Raw genomic sequence first — 19,000 nt, 5'->3', positions numbered from 1 at the left:
ATATCTGTGTACTTCACGCTCATATATTTCTTTGTGAGGATGGAGTTGAGGAAGGGTCTTCTGTGTTCCACCTTGGCTTTAATTTCCTTACATTGCTGAGAATAACCTTGAACTTCTGATCTTCATGCTCCACATTCTTAGTACTCAGATTACAAGCATATGTTATCATGCCTAGTTTCAGGTGGTCCCAGGATTCAAACCCAGGACCTTACTTATGCAGGCCAAACATTTTACCCAGATGAACTATCTCCCCAGCTCATCACACCATTTCTGATCCATTTTTAAGCACAAAATGGAGTGTAGTTACTGTGGGTCTATTGTCCTTGAGGTGACATCCATACCTGAAATGGAGATGCACGGTCTACATTCCAGTATAACAAAAATCTAAATGCTGTTTTCAATTCAATTCCATCTGAATTTGGAAAACCGGGATAACAGTTAGTCAAGTACACAGTCAGGCCTCACTTTTCTATTTTAATTGTGCTATAAGAATCAGCCCTTCCTGTCAATCATCTTACCTCCTACCCACAGGGCTCCAAGCCTATGAATGAATGTGTTCTTCTACTGAATGGGTACCAGCCATTGCCACCATCTCCACTTGTTTTAAATTATAGTTGTAGGGACACTTCCTATATCTCTCTCTCTGAGTTTCTCCAAACTGTGTGCAAATAACCTTCCCAACAGTAGTTGGGAATTATTGAAATATCAACTACCGAATACAGGCTAAAAGTTTTGGATGTCTTCATATTCTCCATGAGTCTTACAATATTCATGAAGCCTGCAACCTAAGGGTCTTGTTCTCTTTGTGTCAAATGTCGCAAAGAAAGGCTAAGAAGTAGCATTCCTATTCCTCACTGCCCAGACCTACTGTGACACACCCAAATCCCTCCATGACACTCACGGTAATGCAAAGGTCAGAGGGTAAGAGCATCCCAAAACTCTGGCTGATGCTGACAGGAATGCCAATGGGCAGCCTATCCCTGCAGTAGGCAGACACACCACTCCTGACCCCCTTTCCTCCTTTTCTTACTGTACAGTCAGAATCTTCCAGGATAGAAAAAAAAGGAAACTTAGGAAGGCATTCTAAATATGATAAAGTTGTTTTCTATCACTTGTGGCATTATTATTAAACATTTCCATATCTACGTAGTGAACATGCCTCTGGTATAAGCCAGTATTTTTCTTGAGGTTTTACACCCATATATGAACATTACCTACAACACTTATTATAGAACCAAAATTTAAGCTTGGGGTTTTTTGGATGTTATGAAAATCCCTTTTGGTCTGGGAATTTTTTTCCCTTTAGTGACAATATCATAGTTTAGACCTTAAATATCCAGAAAGGCAGACATATTGAAAACTTAGTCCACAATGCAGCAGCATTCCAGGCACTGGGGGTGTCAGTAGGTGGCATAGAAGCTGACTCATGGCTAGACTGATGAAACCATGGATTTGTGGGTTAATGGGTTACTAGGTTGGAATGGAAAGTCCAGGAAGACTTAGCTGGGAGCTACAGAAGTCTCTTCTTGAGGGAAATATTTGACCCCTGCCCCTCCCTTTTTACCATCATCACCATGAAGCAAACTTTCCTTTATCACATGCATCTGCCAGGATGTACTACCCCCACACAGACCTGTAAGCAACTGGGCAAGGTGAGCATGGACTGAAATCAGAAGTCAAAAATCACCTTTGATCTTTAACTGTCATTCTCCAGTGTTTTATCACAGAGATGCTAAGCTGAGCGCCACAGCTGAGGCACACAGAGAATAGCAGTGCAGGCTCTGGGTGAACAGTAACCTCTCCTGCTGTTAGTATCATGTCTAACGCTAGAACCCATGGCAATTATCCCCTAAACCAGCTGTGGCCAAGTCAGGGCCTAAAGTTCAGGCTAAAATCAAGTGCCACTGTGTAGGTCCTCTCTGAGGACACACTGTAGGTATGGAAAAGGTAAATGACCAACTGTTTTTATCTGTCATCAAACAAGAATGTCCCTTCAGGTGTATCACACAGCCAAAGCGAATGCTTGTGACAAGTTACTTCCTTTGGGAAGGTAAGTAGAATGAATTGGTTCTTATGTGCTTCATCACTGTGTCTCCATGAGGATGAGTTGGATTCGAGGAAAGGATCATTTTGCAACACGTTCCAGAACACTGTGGCAATTAGATGAAGTTCTGAGTGAATGGATATTGTTGATATGATTATTTCCGTGTCAAGCACCTGAGTGCCTCAGATCCATGGAATGGTAAAGCCATTCCTAGTCCATGTGTGGATGCGGTGTGCATGGGAAGTATAGCCTGCAGCGTCCTCTTCCTGGATGTGCATCTGCCTCCTCTTTTGAATGTTTAGAATAAACCTGCAACCTCCATTCAGATGTACAAAATAAGCACATTGAGTTTCCATGCTGCTGCTTGTATATCTCCATCAGAGCATATGTCCTATGCAGTCCCAGCTTTTTTATATGTGTCTATGTGTGTCTTTCATCATCCCATCTTTGTCCCAGTGAGTTCAATGACAAAGCTGTGCAGGTCATGGCAGACTAGTCATCTCTGTAATGTGCAGAGGGACACAAACTGTATTCTGTTGTCCCTGGTCTAAAGGAGACTATGAGAAATAGATCCAAGACATGGAGACAGTATGGGAGTATGCTATCTTTCGGGACAAGACACACCTGAGGGTTGAAGCAGTGTTTCTGACACAGCTTTACTTAGAAGTATTATTTTGGTTTCTTTGGTTACCCCTTAAACAATAGTTGTTAAAGTATAGCCTGGGTTCTTCCTCCCAACCCCATGCTTCCAAAAATAAGACTTAGACTCAACACATATTTACAAATACTTTGACCATGCAGCTTGACTCTCCTCTGACTAGATATAACTTAAATTATTCTGTTTATACAAGCCCACATTCCACCATATGGCTGGTTATCTGTGCTCAGGTACTATGCATCCATCTGGTCACATCTTTCCACCGATCTCTCTGCCAACTTCTCTTTTAGAATTCTTTCTCCTCCCACTTTTCAGCTTCTATTTCCTGTCTAAGCCATAGGTCATAGGCTTTCTAATTGGCAGGCGATACATCCATACAATACACAAGATGTTCCCAATAAAAATAGTAAGGCCTTAACAGATGACTAATTTACATATCTTTTACAAATTGGCACAAGATTGACCTTTTCTCTAGTTTCCTGGCCAGTGCCTTTATTTATATCAACATCAGCCTGTGAACGCATTTTCTTTTTAAAGTGCAGTAGTATAAATGTTTGCAGGTAACTATGTCAGCAACTCTGGGATTCAGTCAGAAGCTGAGATTTGGGGCGCCATCATATCATTCCTTGTTTGAAACTTCAGGAAATCCCTTTAAGATCTGGATAAATGTACAAATTCTTTGAAAAAAAATAGTGTTTTAGCAAGATCTGGACTCAAAGAATTGCCCAACTTTTTAAAAAGGACACCCGAATCCTGTGCTGATTTCTAAGCAGTTCCTTGTGTTTGCTGAACTCTGAATTCACACTCTGTGAGGAGTAAAATCCACCCATGTATGTACACTAATGGATCCAAAACCTTTGCAACCTGATGTTCCCCCAAGCAATGCAAAGCTAGCAAGCCGCACTTGCTTGTCTATTGAAGGTAGTTAAGATCAACTGTGAACCTTGCTTCAGGATGGAAATTTGTTTTAGATGTTGGGTTGCATTTTTTTGAGCTTGGGATTTCTAAAATCTAATTATTGAGTGTTTAAATCCAGGGTCTTAATGTGAAATCAATACTATTTTGATTTTACAGACATTGTTACCATCCTGTCTATATTACCACTATCATTTCTATGTGACAGCGTGACCAGGTTCAGAGACAATTGTACAAACAAGACTCCTGGGCTTTGACTTCTTCAGGTAGTAACAAAGAAGTGTAACTGTGGGTGAATGAGGAGAGGTCAGTCCTCTTTCCAGATAAAACTGAATATCCAAGATCAAGTGTTGTCTGTATCCTTTTCTTTTTTTTCCCATGGAATGTCTGATTTTCTATATAATGGAACATAGGTCCTATGATTGCAGGATGATCATAAACAAATGAACTATGGATTGAGGCTTTCAGAAAGACCCTCAGTGGAGCAGAAGTCAAAGGCCCTTAGCTGGGCTAATGTCAAAGATGAACCTAGAATTTCATTATATAAATGGGCAGATGTAAACTGGGAAGATCACATTGCACAAGTCTTGTCAATGATGATGGTGGCCGCCACAAACACAAACCAACAATCTGTAGACTTTATCAACTCCTAAATGCTGTTTGAAAAAATGAAGGTGGTATGAAAAGGCTAGAAATGGTTCTTAATTTCCTCTTTCTTTTATAGCTTGAACTTGAGGCTCCAGCATGGGAGAATCCAGGTACCTCAGATGCATGTACCCACGAGAACACATAACGGTATGCTCATAGATAAATAGACCAACTGGAACCAGGAAGCAGCTCCCAGTGTTGGGAAAACAATGGCATACTCTAAGTCAAGCTCTGTGCCTTTCTTAGGACATATTTGGAGGGGATGTGGGAACTCAGACACTTGTCAGCTGGGAGGAGTATGTTGGGCAGGTAAGAGAAAAGTGGGAGCCACTCAGGTGAACATTTCCTGTTCTTTAGTAAAGAATCACAACGGGAGATGTGGCTGGTGAGAAAAGGTACCAAAGAGGTGTTCATTGGCCAAAGAACAAAAGGGTCACCTAGCCAAGTGTGGGCACTTTTTCCTAATGTACTACTCTCAGAACATAACTGAAAGATTGATGTAAAAGTTGTTCACAATCAAACTTGTGTTTCTCCAAGATGAGAAGTTAGCAAGTTAAGACACATAAGAAGAGAGCATGGGGTGGGAAAACGATCACTTCCAGGTGTCCCACCTGTAAGCACACCCACAGGGGCTTTGCAAGAGCTCCCAAGGACTGATCTCACAGCGAGAGTTTTAATTGGGATTCACCTAAAAAGATTTGTGATCACAATTCAAAACAGTGATGTTCATGTATGAATTAGTTAATAAACCTCCTGTTTATCGAGTCATTTCAACGGCATTAATCACAAACAGAAAGCAACAGCATTCTCATAAAATTGGGCACTAACTTCTCTTTGTCCAAAGCTGTTCAAGGCTTCTACTGCAATGCAATCTACAGAGGAGGTCTGAGGTAGTTTGTCTTCCCGTTAGACCCCTGTATTAGCTTGGATACCAGCTGTGGACTGTGACCTTCGCTGTCCTTCACTTGAACAGTGGTATCAGTTATAACAAGCTCTCATGGACTTCCATGATAAAATATGAAAATTTCAAAAATTCCTAACGCCCACAGTCAATCATAAAGCCTGAAGCCATCAGATCAGTGAAAAGTTCGGTTGTCTTAGATTTGTTCAGCTTCTTAGCTGATCAGCTTTCTTTACTGCTACAAATCAGTAGGTGTCTGTGTCCTTGCTGTTAAAAACTCCCACGTGCATAATTGATGTTTGTGCTCATATGGGTAGATGGATATGATTATAGACACATATGAACACACACACAGTATTGCCCAGATGGCTCTGCAGGTGTTGTGCACACTGCTTATACAAAGGACTTGTGTTCAGTTCCCAGCATCCTCAGCAGGTGTCTCAGAACCACCTATAATGTTGGTTCCAGAGAATCTAACCGTCTGGCTCCTGCACTCACATGGTGCACATCAACTTACATAGACACACACTCAAACACATACAAAAACAATAAAACGATTTCAAGGAATAATGTACATACAATATGTATATATCGTCATTCAAAAATTAGGCAGGTTCCCCACCTGTCAACACACTCACAGGGGTTTGCAAGAGTTACCAAGGAATGTTCTCACAGTGAGAGTTTTAAGTGTGTGTTACCTAAAAAAATATTATTCAATGCTGTGATGTATTATATATTATAATATATACTCTTTAAATCTTTAATATGCTCTGTTATTATATATTTATATATGTGCTTATATTTATATGGTTATATATGTATACATATATATACATTATCAGTCCATCAAAGATTATGGTAATTTATATCAAATATTCTCTCTAAATCTTTTACAAGCATGTTCATCAAGTTTTGAGCATATTCAACTACACAAAAATCTGTACTTGTATTCCCAGTCTGCCCGTACAAGTCACAAGATGTTTCTTTAGATGCAAAGCTGATCTATTATTAAACCAGGAAGTCTTCTATATAGGTCAATATAAAACCGTGGCCTCTGTTACTTCCTGCTCAACAATGGTGATAATCAAAACAGTCAGAGCACATGATACAGCCAGCAAAGAAATCCATCATATAAACTCACGATAAGGGTAAGCAGTACATGTGCCCTAACCAGACAACCAAGTTAAAGTGTGTGGTTGGCCACGGGCTACTCACTGGTGTAGGTGAGCTGGAAGCCTTGGGCGGTATCTGACCCGTTAGAGTTGAACTCCAGCCTCAGGTGGTTGGAGGTGCTGTTTAGCACCAGCCCCATCAGTTCACTTCTTGTGAAGACTCCCAGTGACCGCGAGGAGCTGTCCTTTCCATCGTAAACCTAGTGGAAGTAGGCAGAGTGAGTCCAGAATTTTTTTTAAGCCCTCTAGTTAGGCAACGATTTTAATAAGCCATTCCTAACCATAAAGATGTGGCTTCATTAAAAACTTGAAACTCAGTTTACAGAAATGCAGATGGATGATGGAGCTAAATAATCTATTTCTTTCCATTTTACCTTTCCTCTTAACACCACACACACAAAAGATTCCTGGCCCCACTTTTTTTTTTCAAATAATTTCTCATTTATTGCTTTGAAGATCAGTTTTTTTTAAATCATTTTACAATTCAACATCTGTGTGACTCCAGGTTCAGCCATGTACTTTTTACTCTTCTCATCTTCTGCTAGTCACAGGGTTTCACTGCAAAGGCGTTCAGTGAAGCGTGAAGCACAGGCATCTCACACATGTTGCTCCGATGTCTAACGTCCCGAGCCATAGTAGTGATAAAACCATCACCATTTGTAAGTCTGGCCTATGAACGCACTGGATAAAGGGGTGTTGTCCCATAACAACGGCAGAGCTTGTTATGAAATCCCATGGATATGTTATTGTTTCTGAGTGGTAAGAAGTTGAGATAAATAATCTTTGTGTGGAGACAGCGTCCCCATGCTCAGAACAGAAAATGTGGTAAGGATGCAGAACATAGGTTTGGGGTAAGGAATAAGTTCTCACTGCTGAGGACACCAACCCTACACCCTGAATGGATACTTTATCAGACAACTGCAGAGCCCAGGATACACATCCCTTTTCCCACGGCACTCTTTCTCTTGATGTATGACTGTCCTGGATATTCTGGTCACACTGAGTGTGGCAGCCTCTCGTTTTCCAGGTTTGGTGGTGCGCTGCTCACATGGGAATGGTCTCTTCACCCCCCTCACTGAGAGATGAAAACCTTATGGACAAAGGTCTCGTGGAAAGAAAACTAAAAGTGCACTGGACTCTCTTAAACAGAGTCCATCTTTTCTTAGAACCTGACCAGGGTCATTAGAGACATGTGCAGCATCTTCTGATGTCTGGCCCAGCCCCCATTGCTATTCATCCGCAGAGAACAGCAGGTAATAAGCTTTATTGAAACTGAAGCACACACGAATACACAGAAAAGGAGAGACAGACAGACAGACAGACACTCACCACAAAGTGCAAAAAGAATCCAGAAATCAAAATCCATTTCCCTTGAGGGCTATGGCTTAAGTGTTTTTGGAGGCCTGGTATAGGTCTCCTGCCCCTTCTTTGCCATTGTTCAGTCTAGACAAAGGAATGGGAGCTGATAGGCCCATAGCTTCAGCTAAATAGGCCTAGGGCATTTCTTGAACGAATCTGAGCAGTTTGGACCACTAAGCTGGAAGAAGTACCCTTGAGGCAAGATAACATGCATACTAGATCTTTAGCCTAGGTTAGGAGGGTGAGAAAGAAGCTGGAATGTTCTTATATTTATCGTTTACCTGTGGTCCTTTTCCATACTCATCTGCCTGAGGAGATCTAACTTTGAGTCCCTCACCATCATCTCCCTCCCACCAATGCATAAACTCTATGTAGCTCAAAATTCTGACCCATACCTATATGTACTCACAAAAAGAAAATACATAGAGAAAAATAAGTTATTTTATTTCATTGCAATTAAATACACAAATATTTAAATTGTAGAGCTCAATACCACTTCTTACTGAAAGGCTTTTATCATAAGCTATAGTTCTAAGAATACACATTGCTTTACATGTGGCTCTGCCAGACACAAGGAGAGTTCTTACACTCAAAATAGTGTTAGGTTCTATGTCCAAATCCTCCAAATGTTCCTGGGTTCCCCCATACACTGGCCTTTCTCTATGTATGGGAATACATGGAGAAGTGTGGTGGCAGAGCTCAGAATACACACAGATGTGCCCATTGCTTGACATTGAGTCCCTGTTTGCAAAGGGCAGGACGGAGTCCTCCGACAAACACTCAGTGGTTTCATAGGCAGTAACTTGCTCACAGTGACCTCTTAGTTACACTGTCAAAAGTAACTTGTGTAAATTGCACCATTCCCTGAATCAAAGCAAGCCATTCAGCCATGTTCACGTCACTAGAGCTGGGTAATCTGTGCTCAGCTGTGGACATCCTTGAATGAGCGCTCAGGTAATGAGCAAGCAGCTGGCCATCAGGGAGTGGCCACAGCTTTTTGATTGCAGAGTAAAAATGGGAGCTCAAAGTTGCCTTTACTCACAGTGGAAAAAAAAGAGGAGCTATGCTAGTTCTGCAGGCATCCAATAGCCAGAGTTCCTCAGCCAGCAGCAGCAGACTCACAAATCTGTGGCTGTCAGGAAAAGCATCTGGAAGTCTTTTCCGCATAGTCTAAGGATCTGGGAAGCAACCTGCACCCTCTTACCCCAATCCTGGCATTTATTGGCTTCTTAGGTACAGAAAAATGTAGCCCTAGGTCACAACACAGTATGTGATATCCGGAGTCACAGCAGAGCATTCTCATGGAGCCTTTCCCAGCTTACAGGGCTGAGCCCTGGAGCTCTTTTCAAGTGACCTGCTTCCTTGCATAGAGCTTATGTGATCACTGAGCTCTGTCCTCTATTCACACTGTGTATGCCTGTGAGTGTGCAAATAAAATAAAAATCCTTTCTGCTGGGCCACGGTGGTGTGAAAGGTGAGTGTGAACAGCCTATGCCCTAATGAAATGATTTAACTTCAAGCACGTTATTTAAACCTGGAGTATTTATTATAAAACACAATGAAGTGTGAGAAAGATGCATTGGCATTTTAAAGGCTGGGTAATTTTCCTGCAGTTAAATATAATAAGCAAGATGGCTTCTTCTTCTTCTTCTTCTCTTTCTCCTTCTCCTTCTCCTTCTCCTTCTCCTTCTCCTTCTTCTTCTTCTTTGCTTCTGCTTCTGCTTCTGCTTCTGCTTCTGCTTCTGCTTCTGCTTCTGCTTCCTCCTCCTCCTCCACCTCTTCTTCTTCTTCCTCTTCTCCTCCTCCTTCTCCCCTCCCCTCCTCCATCTCCCCTTCCCTCTCTTCCCTCTCCCCTCTCCTCCCCATCCCCCTTTCCTTTTCACTTATTTACTTACTTATTTACAATGAACAAGTTTCAAATTGATTTCCTTTCTTGTGCTCCAGGCATGCGCTTCACTCCGTTTCTCATCACCCATACACAGAACACATTTAAGTTCTACCTAAAAGCTTATCTAAAGGCATACTGACTTATAAATTTGAGGTTATCAAAGAGTCCAGAAACTTCCTACTTGCATCTTAACTTTTGCTTTAGTGAGACTGCTAGTTTCTCGGCTTAATGATAGCCCTTCAAGATGTCAGCAGGAGACTGTGAAAGTCTATAGAAATGAAAGAACAGGGAAAAAAATGTGACTCTGGTAAATTATGGCATTGAAAAAATGGCCCACTTAGGCATGGGAGGAAAGAAGGCCAGTTAATATATAGAAGTCTGGGAGCCAAACATGACATTCTTTGTGAGGTTGAGTGGAAGTATGGAGGGACATATTTAGCTCCAGGTACAAGGATGCTGGCAGGGAGGTGGCCACTCTTTCTTCATAAGTGACTCAGTCTTCTCATGTGAGTTGGAGCCACAACATCTGAGAGGTGCTCTTGTGGTGTTCATGAGGCTGAATCTAACTCACAAGGTCTTGAACTTTGGAAAGGACCTGAGGGTGCTTACTTGCTCCTTTCTCTCTGGAAGGAGCAGGGGCAAGCTCCATGCTTTGTATACTTTTTTTCTCAAGATCTTCTTTTTCATTGTCTTGGGGTAAAGTCTACCAATGTCTGCCTTTCTTGACTAGGTCCTTGAAGGTGTTCAATTTCTTGAAACAGTTAGAGGTGATGAGAGAGTTATTTGAGAAATATGAGCATTAATGATAGTTCTACTATACGTGGCATCTGACCAGATAGTTGCTGGTATTCCACTGTTTGGTGATGAGATTCTTGCTCACCCAGTGTCCTGTCATATCTACAGATAGGGGCTGCTTTCTTCACTATACCAGATCCTCCCCACTCTAAGTGTAATGACTACATTTGACAACTTAACAGAACCAGGGAAAAGAGTGGATGGGCTCTGTCAGTTGTTGTTGTTGTTGTTGTTGTTGTTGTTGTTATTCATTATAATAACACTGGGACAAACAGAAAAGTCAGAGTCATTGCACATGTCCACACACAAGGAAGTCAAGCGTTGCATTAACAATCTTCCCAAGATACATGATTTAGTGTTGGTCTACTGTAACAGAGATGATTTCCAAGTCTACACATTCTACCGTTATAATCTCTCAATTGATAAATAAGACTAAATAATATGTAAATAAATGTATATCGACATTCTCTTATAAATTGGCACATAAATGAATGGCTAGATCAATACAAGAAAGAGTTAATCTATGTGGGCATTTGACAACTAGCTGATACAGATGTGTGATACATCATTCATAAATAGATTGTAGAGAATAGAAAACACACAAATGCAGATAGACACAAAGAAATGTAGATAAAAGAGGCACAGATATATAGTAAACAGACAGAGAGTGGATAGATGATAGAAATAGACACAGACAGATATAGAGAGAAATAAATCGATAGATGATAGATAGCCAGCAGATATCTATCAGATGCCAGGTAGGCTGGTGTTGGATTTCATGAGAAGAAGCACCTCCTTTTCAGCCTACAGCAAACTTTACCTTTAGAGTGTCTCCTTCGAAGAGCTGGAAGGTTCGGGCTCTGAGATGGATCCCCTTTCCGGCTTCCGTTTCTATTTTATAGATACACTCATGGTTATTATCATAATTGGATGGGAAATTTGGAGAGAGTAATGTTCCTTCATTTCCTTTGACGCTTGCTCCACATTCAGCTAAAATAAACGGGACATTAAAAAAAAAGAGGATTCAAAAGTGGAATTATTGATTAAAATAGATTAAAAACTCCAACAGAATGACCACCCTACCTCTAACCATGTACGACTGCTCTCCAAGGAATCTCTCAAATGCAGATTGGTGACAGGATTTTAGTGTTTTACAACTCAGTGGGAAGCACACCTCATCGGTCTCCCTTTCAGTCTCCCTTTCTGATTATTCTTAGTTTTATTAACCACATGGTTCTTACTACGTCAAGCTTGCACACCACCAGCTTCAGCTCAAGAATAAAATCAACCTACTCTAAGCACTGTGGGAGCCTCACCATGTCCTTTCTCTAACCCATCTTTTGCCCAGGCCAGTGTTTGTTTTACTCCTTTATCAATGTAAGTTTCCTCAGGTTTTGTGGCTTAGAGCTGAACTGGTGGAGAGGAGAGCACTAGATGATAGGGATAGAATTCTTTCCCTTTTCTTCATGGTAGAAAAGGGTCACTGGCTTCCAGCACCAAATTTACTTGAAACAAAATACCTTTAATTAGGGTGAAGCTGACAGTACATGACACTCAATTTTCTGAGAAGCCTGAGAAAGCCATTGAGGTCACGATATGTTTTCCCACTCATGGGAGTGAGTGATGTTTGTCAAGGACTCCCTCAGCTCTAAAATGTTGAAGGGAAAATGCACACTACTGAGAAATGGTACCACAACCACCACAACTGCCACCACCACCACCACCACCACCACCATTGTCATCGTCGTCGTCATCGTCATCATCATCATCTCTGCATGGGCAGTCTGGGGACCAAGTTCTCTGTAACATCAACTGCCTAGAACTCAATTTCAAGCAGTTTGTTTCCCTTGTTTTAATCATGAGGGAACAGGATTTCCCTTGCCTCCAAACCCTGCATACCACCAGGATTTTAAGAGAATTTTGTTTGCTTGTTTTGTTTGTTTATGTTGTTCTCTATCTATGAATTATGAATCAACTATCTATCAGCTACTTATCATATGTGTATATGTATCTATAGGTTTATTACTTCTTTCTTGCATTAATCATTCCATCCACCTATATGCAATTTTACATAGAAATATTAATACACAGTTATTTACATGTTATTTAGTCCTATTTATCAATTAAGAGATTATAACACAGTAGAATGTGTAGATTTGGAAACTGTTTCTATAACAGTAGACCAACACTGCTAAATTGTTCCTGTTTTTTTTATGATTATGAATTTACCAAGTAGAGAATTTTTACAGACTGAACAGTAATAGTCTTTGATTAGTTATAATCCATCATGCTACATGACCTGTCACAGATAGCCTACTCTAGAAATTAAGCCTATCAATTTGCAAAGATGGACAACAACAAGTGAGAACTATAATATACCCAAGCATCTGAGAGGTCCCTGACCCTGGTCTTCCATCCCAGGGGGAGTCACTCCAGAAACCATGGCATCCACAGTGATGAATCGGATGCTCAGAAAACTGCCAAGTGAACTGATCCACGAGTTGAAAATTCTTTGAGCTTTGTTCAAGGAATCCACTTCATCATCACAGCAATTAAACGTTTCCCTTTTTAAGTCTTTAAAAATTCTTTCAATAGTTCATCTAATAGTTCTCTAAAGTGCTTGAATATAATACCCCTTGATATGAATCTCTTTCATCTTTATAGAGAACCTAATGAAACATTAATGAAAAATTGGACTATTTTTGAGAGTTTTAGGACTAAATTAATTAAAATAAAATTGGTTATGATGGGAGGGGATCAGTTGGTTCTTCTATTCATTCTACATAGAGTGGCATCAATCTATGAAGTCAAGTGTCTCTCTACTTTGAGAGCTGCTGCAACACAGGACTCCCACAAGGTTAAGCATGAAGACCTGCAGGTGCACACTGCTCAGATGCAGGCTGAGGCTGACACCCAAGCATTAGTCAAATGCCATCTATGTGGACCAACAAATATTCAACCACAGGAAGGTTGTTTTACTGGAGATACTAATTCTTTAGATTTGTTTATGTGGAATATAACCTTCCATGCTGCCTCTTTGGGGCTTAAACTAGAATCATGCTTAAGTCACCTCAGAGATTGGCACATCTGCATAACTCTGTGATCATGAGACGTCATACAGGTCATACAGGCCACTGGGGTTTGGGCATGATACTGCTGGGAGAAAAAATATATATAATTTATAGTGGGGCCTCTAAGACTGTCATGAAATGGCCAGAAGTAGTTATTCAATTTCACCTACACAGATGCAAGCTTTGGAACAGAAAAAGAAAAGAGCCATAAAACAGAAGCAACAATATCTATGTCACCAGACTTGAAGCAAGCTGCTCACTTGTGTCCAGAACAGAGGAAGCCCTCATCAATGAAGTATAGGTCCTATATTAACTCAAGATATCTAGAAAGTGCCTACAATGGGACTGTCAAATCAGTTTATTTTATACGACACCCTTTTTCCCAATTAGGGTTCTCATTGGATAAACCATTAAGAATAGACAGAAATGAAAATTTAGCTATTAATTTTCTTTAAAATGTATGAGCAGACGGTCTGGAAATATGACTCAGCAGTTAAGAACACTTGCCACTCTTGGAGGGGATCATCACTTTCCAGTACCTACATGCAAATGGCCACAATTGTAGTGACCTTCAAGCTCCAGAGAAGCTGGTACCCTCTGACCTTCAAAGACACCTGTACACATATGTCCACATACATTCAGACAGAAGTATATAAAATAATCAAAACAAAACTTTAAAAATTTAAACAAAATATTAAAGAAATATAAAGGAACTAAAGACTCGTCAGGTGAAAATGGTGATATCTAAAGAGAATGCCAAATGACTTATCAGTAAATTTAGTGCCAAATAAGCCAAATCCAGGCAGAATACTTTGCCTTATTATGTCTCTCTGAAGAATGTATAACCACTGACTGGAGAATCTTGTCTTGAGGTTTTGTAATCTTTTAAAGGATACTTTGTCCAGAAAGTGTGGTTGGATATTTTTTTATTCAAATATACATCATAAGTTCATTCACTTGAAATATGTCTTCACTATAACCTGTGTAGTACATATTTGCTAGGGATAATCAACCTGCAGTCATTCTGATGGATCATAAGTTTGGGCCAGGGGGAAAAAATCAATTGCATTTTCATAACCTTAATGAAAGAAGAGATAGTATCTATTGATCAAAGATTTCAGAACAGGGAAGGGTTTAAAGAAGTCTGTTATATCTATCTGATGAAGAGTTAGCTCTTAGAGTTCCAGCAAAAGAAATCTATGTCTAAAGGGTGATAATGAAGCTAAGCAAGTTCCATGAGGCAGGAACCACAGAAGATCTGAAAGTACATTGTGTGTGTGTCTGTGTGTGTGTGTGTGTGTGTGTGTGTGTGTGTGTGTGTGTGCGCATGTGTTTGGTAAACAGGAGAAAACAACTTGTCTGGGTGGTCCAAGCCACCCCCATTGGGATACATAAAGACAGGTAAAGGGGTGCAGACAGAACACTGAAGTATTGAGGTCAAACACTTTGTTGGCTCAGGCAAAGACATATCGGGTGAGAGCAGTCCAAGGTGGGGAGAGTCTGTCATGGCCATCATTAAAAGAAGGTTCGTCAACTGGTGTGGGGGTTATTCCAAAAGCTGTTGTCTGTTCATGGGATATTTCCTTTTAGTTGGGTTGCCTTGTCTGGCCTTAGTGGGAGTGGATGCACCTAGCCTCATAGAGATGACTTGATGTGCCAGGATATGTGGGGGAGATAACCAGGTGGGGGCCCAGCCACTAGGAGAAGGGGGGAGGGGAGGGGGGGAAAGATTGCAGGAGGAGATGATTGGAACATGGACAGTGAGCAGGATGTAAAGTGAATATGTAAAATAATAGTAATGATGATAATGATAATAATCATAATTTTAATATAGTAGAGAAGGTTCCTTTTGAGTGAGATCAGAATTGACTTAGGTTTCTATGAAGAAGCATGTGAGTTTCCCAGAGTAGATGATTTCTTTCCATAGTCTTGAGGGGTCAATCGGGACCCAGGATCCTCAGTGTAGGAACAGCAAAGCTCCCAGAGTCAGAGCTGATTATAAGTTGCATAGTTGGGCAAAGTCATAGGAACCGGAAGCCTAGGAGTGTGGGCAACTGCAGACACCAAGGTGGTGCAAGGTCTGCCTTAGGTCTGCTGGATTCAGTGCAGCTTATGACTCTTTCACACAGGTGTCTTGCAACCTGTTGTGCTGGAAAGAAATACAGTCAGCAGCTGGCGAAGTACAAAAGGCTGAAAAGAGGGGAGGCCAATGTAAGCCCTGTGTGGGCTCTCCCTAGAGATGTAGGTGGGTAAAAGCCAAAGGCATCTGCTGCTTGGCATTCTACAAGCTATGAGATTTCCTGACAAGATTCTGTTTAGGTTGTAACTCTGAGATAGAGCTGGTAATACCATGCTTACTGTCTAGACACAGCACCAAGTAAATAAATCAAGACAGGCAAAGCTCACAGTACCCTCCAGGCAAAACTCAGTAAATTGTTTCTCATGTAAGACAACAGTGCAAAATCATGTTTATCAAGAAAACCAGAGTTGTAATGATGAATTCAAGTAAAACAGCATAAGAAGTCAATGTCACAATCTCTGGACCAACTGCTTGATTTCATTTAAGTGGGTTTCCCCAGAAAACTCAAACTGTAATTGTGAAAGTGTTTAAACATGGAGATTCCATCCTAGGGAAGTCTGAGAAATTCTCAGAACATAAACAGAGCAGTGTCTAGATAGTCTTTGGAACTTTGAGCTCTGTTTTCAACACAGGATGAGAATGCAGGGAAGAAGAGAAAGAGGAGGAAGAAAAACACTTTTGATGATGACTTAATTTCATCTACAGTTGAGTCTTGATCCTCTGAGACTCATGAGGAGGCAAAGTCCAGCATTGACTTTTGGACTCCAAACAAGTACTAAGTCATGCCTAGAATAAAAGAAACGCAGAGCTGTGGAGAAATATAGGCATATCCTGCTAACCTTCTGAGAATTTCTTGTTATTTAGTCTTTCTCAGGGATCCCAAGCCTGCTTCTGGTTCATGACCTGTCTCTCTTAGGGATACTAAGCCTGCCTCTGTTTTGTGGCCAGGGCCTTTGGAATGACCCTTTCATACACTTCTGTAAACACAGTAGTCTTAGGGAAAACATGGCCAATCTCTCACATGGTTTCCATTTTAGGATGTGTGGTCATGAACAGACCTCTGTTGATTTGCTGAGTGTTGTGATTGAGTGACAGCTGTCAGTCTCTGTCTCAGGAATAACAGACCAGGCCTTCAGGATTCACAGAAGTCTCGTGTTAAAACAAAGGTGGTAATGGTGGCTCTGCTCCCCCAGTCCCTCCGACTAGCACAGTGCCCAACAGGAGAATGGCACCACTGTTCTGAACTTCTGCACTGATAGATCTATGTCCTCAGAAACTCCTTGCAAATAAACTGAACTGTGCTACACCTCACAGCAGAAAAGCTGTCTCCTCCTCACAGATAACTCTGAGCTGAAACACCACTGATGCTTCTTTTCTAGATCACACAACAAACCCACAAGGAAGGGCTCCCAGGGACAACAAAGTCACTCCTCTGAACTGCCTGTGTCATCACAGGGAGTGTTGATCTCAGCAATGGTAGAACTTGTGTTTCTATAGCATGGCTTCTAGCATTTTCCTTTTCCCCATTTTTCTTTTTCTTTCTTTTTTTTAACATAAACTATTTTTTTCCTTGACAGAGTCACTGGGTTCCCTTTTCTAGCTTCCAACCTTCTAGCTGACAGATACACAGTTCGTACATGATATAAGTCAAGCTCGAAATGTGAGGTAGCTCCCCTGAGCCCAGTCTATTCCAGTTCCAGTCTCTGCCATTCCTGCCCAGTCCTCTCTCTGTCTCCTGACCCACTGCCCATGGATGAATGAAATGAAAGCGTGTGGCCACCTACCCACACACCTTGGCAGAGGTGCACTCCACACTCGGCGTCCCCCACCCAGGCAGGTAAGCTTGGTTGCACCTTCTAAGCGGTATCCCTGGAAGCAGGTGAAAGCCAGGGTGTCACCCACACCGAACTGGAACCCAATTCTGCGGCTGTAGGCAGGGACTCCAGGGTCATCACAGGGTTCTAGGTCATATTCTGGAAACAAAAGAGACAGGGTGAGGGTATTGGGCCTGGGAAGCAAGCAAAAATATTTGACACAAACAAAGATAGAACACTGAAACATAGTTCCCTTTCACCCCTCACCCTCTCTTTCCCTTCTTCCATTTCACTCTTTTTTGTCATATGAATTCTGCTTTTGTCCCATGGATTCTAGCATAAGTCTCAGTAGTTTACAGTGCAAACCTATATGTGTAATAAGGTAAAATGGGATGAACCATTTCTCTCTGTCATGTTGAGAGAATGGAATCAATTTCCTTGACTTTACAGCTGCTGAAGGCAGTTCTGCATTCTCCTTAGATGTACTTTTCATGAAGGCACAGGGCGGAAGGCAGCGCAGGGCCAAGCCTAATGTTAACCATTAGCTCATCATGGCCAAGTCACCTGCAAACAGGTATGTATGCAGCACAGCTATTCTCAATGTATGAAGCGGGTTTTATTGATACACAACAGAATATATTTTGTCAACTAGAAATTTCTATAAGTCACTAAGTAAGCACTAAGTAAGTTTTAAGCAAAGCGTCATGGTCTGATATCTGGCTGCCCATGGAGACTATGTCTTCAGAAGGATCGCATCCTGGAGGATCTTCTGTGTCAGCTTCATGCCTTCAGCTGCTGATTGGAATCAAACTGCCTGCAGGTTGGTGATGGTTTGCCATTGGTCCTCCCGTTTGTCTCTGGAGGTGCTAAGACGCTCTAAGTCAGGAGCACAATGAGGGAGAGCAGATGCCTATTCTCTAGTCTCTTACTGCTTGCTCCATCTGAAACCTTCCTTCCATGTCCCAGACAGTCATGTCAGCGCCAGGTCACAGGCCAGGTGAATGTTCCTGGAGTCTGGAGATGGGAAATGGTATGAAGAACTGCTCTGTTTCCCTTTCTGTTGCTGTGATTAGACACTGACTAAAAGCAACATACAGCAGGAAAACGTTTGTTTGGCTCGTACTTCCTGGTAACAATGCTTTACAGAGGAAAGTCCGGGTAGGAACTCAAATGTAGGAATACTGTTCACTGACTCGCTCTCTGGCTTGCTTAGTCTGTTTTCTTATACAGCCAGGACCATTTGCCCAAGGATGATCCTACCTTAGGAGGTGCTTTCCCACATCAACTAGCAGCCAGGACATGCCCACAGGCCACTATATTCCAATCAAGTCCTCAGTTAAGATTCCCCTTTCCCAGGTGGCTCTATGCTTTGTCAAGCTGACAACAAAAACTAGGCAGAACAGACACAATGGACGCTTTACTGAGGAGTAATTGTTACAAAAATTCCCTGGAAGACTGATGGCACATAGCCATGACTTCTGAATTGAGTTGCTATATATTGACCATTTTATGATGAACACTGGCAGTGTGCATCCTCCATAGGTTTTCTTCTAGGATGTGTGTGCACTCATTTTCTTTTATATGTGTGAATGTTTGACTTGTGTGTATGTATGTGCACTCTATATGGGCCTGGTGCCTATGAAAGTCAGAAGAGA

General features: G+C 41.5%; 1 protein-coding gene across 1 annotated transcript in view; it reads right to left on the bottom strand.

Moving 5' to 3' along the window:
* Csmd1 (CUB and Sushi multiple domains 1) overlaps positions 1–19,000 on the bottom strand; it is a 1,514,424-nt gene that overhangs the window by 256,484 nt on the left and 1,238,940 nt on the right. The window contains exons 21-23 of the mRNA XM_032918494.1: positions 17,316–17,504; positions 11,201–11,370; positions 6,382–6,538 (exon numbers count right to left, since the gene is read on the bottom strand). Coding sequence (XP_032774385.1) covers positions 6,382–6,538; positions 11,201–11,370; positions 17,316–17,504 — 516 coding nt within the window. The remainder of the gene's footprint in view (positions 1–6,381; positions 6,539–11,200; positions 11,371–17,315; positions 17,505–19,000) is intronic.

This window comes from Rattus rattus, chromosome 13 (genome assembly GCF_011064425.1).
Source record: "Rattus rattus isolate New Zealand chromosome 13, Rrattus_CSIRO_v1, whole genome shotgun sequence".
NCBI lineage: Eukaryota > Metazoa > Chordata > Mammalia > Rodentia > Muridae > Rattus > Rattus rattus.
Note: the sequence above shows the minus strand (reverse complement) of the source record. Positions and strands in the feature narration are given on the sequence as shown.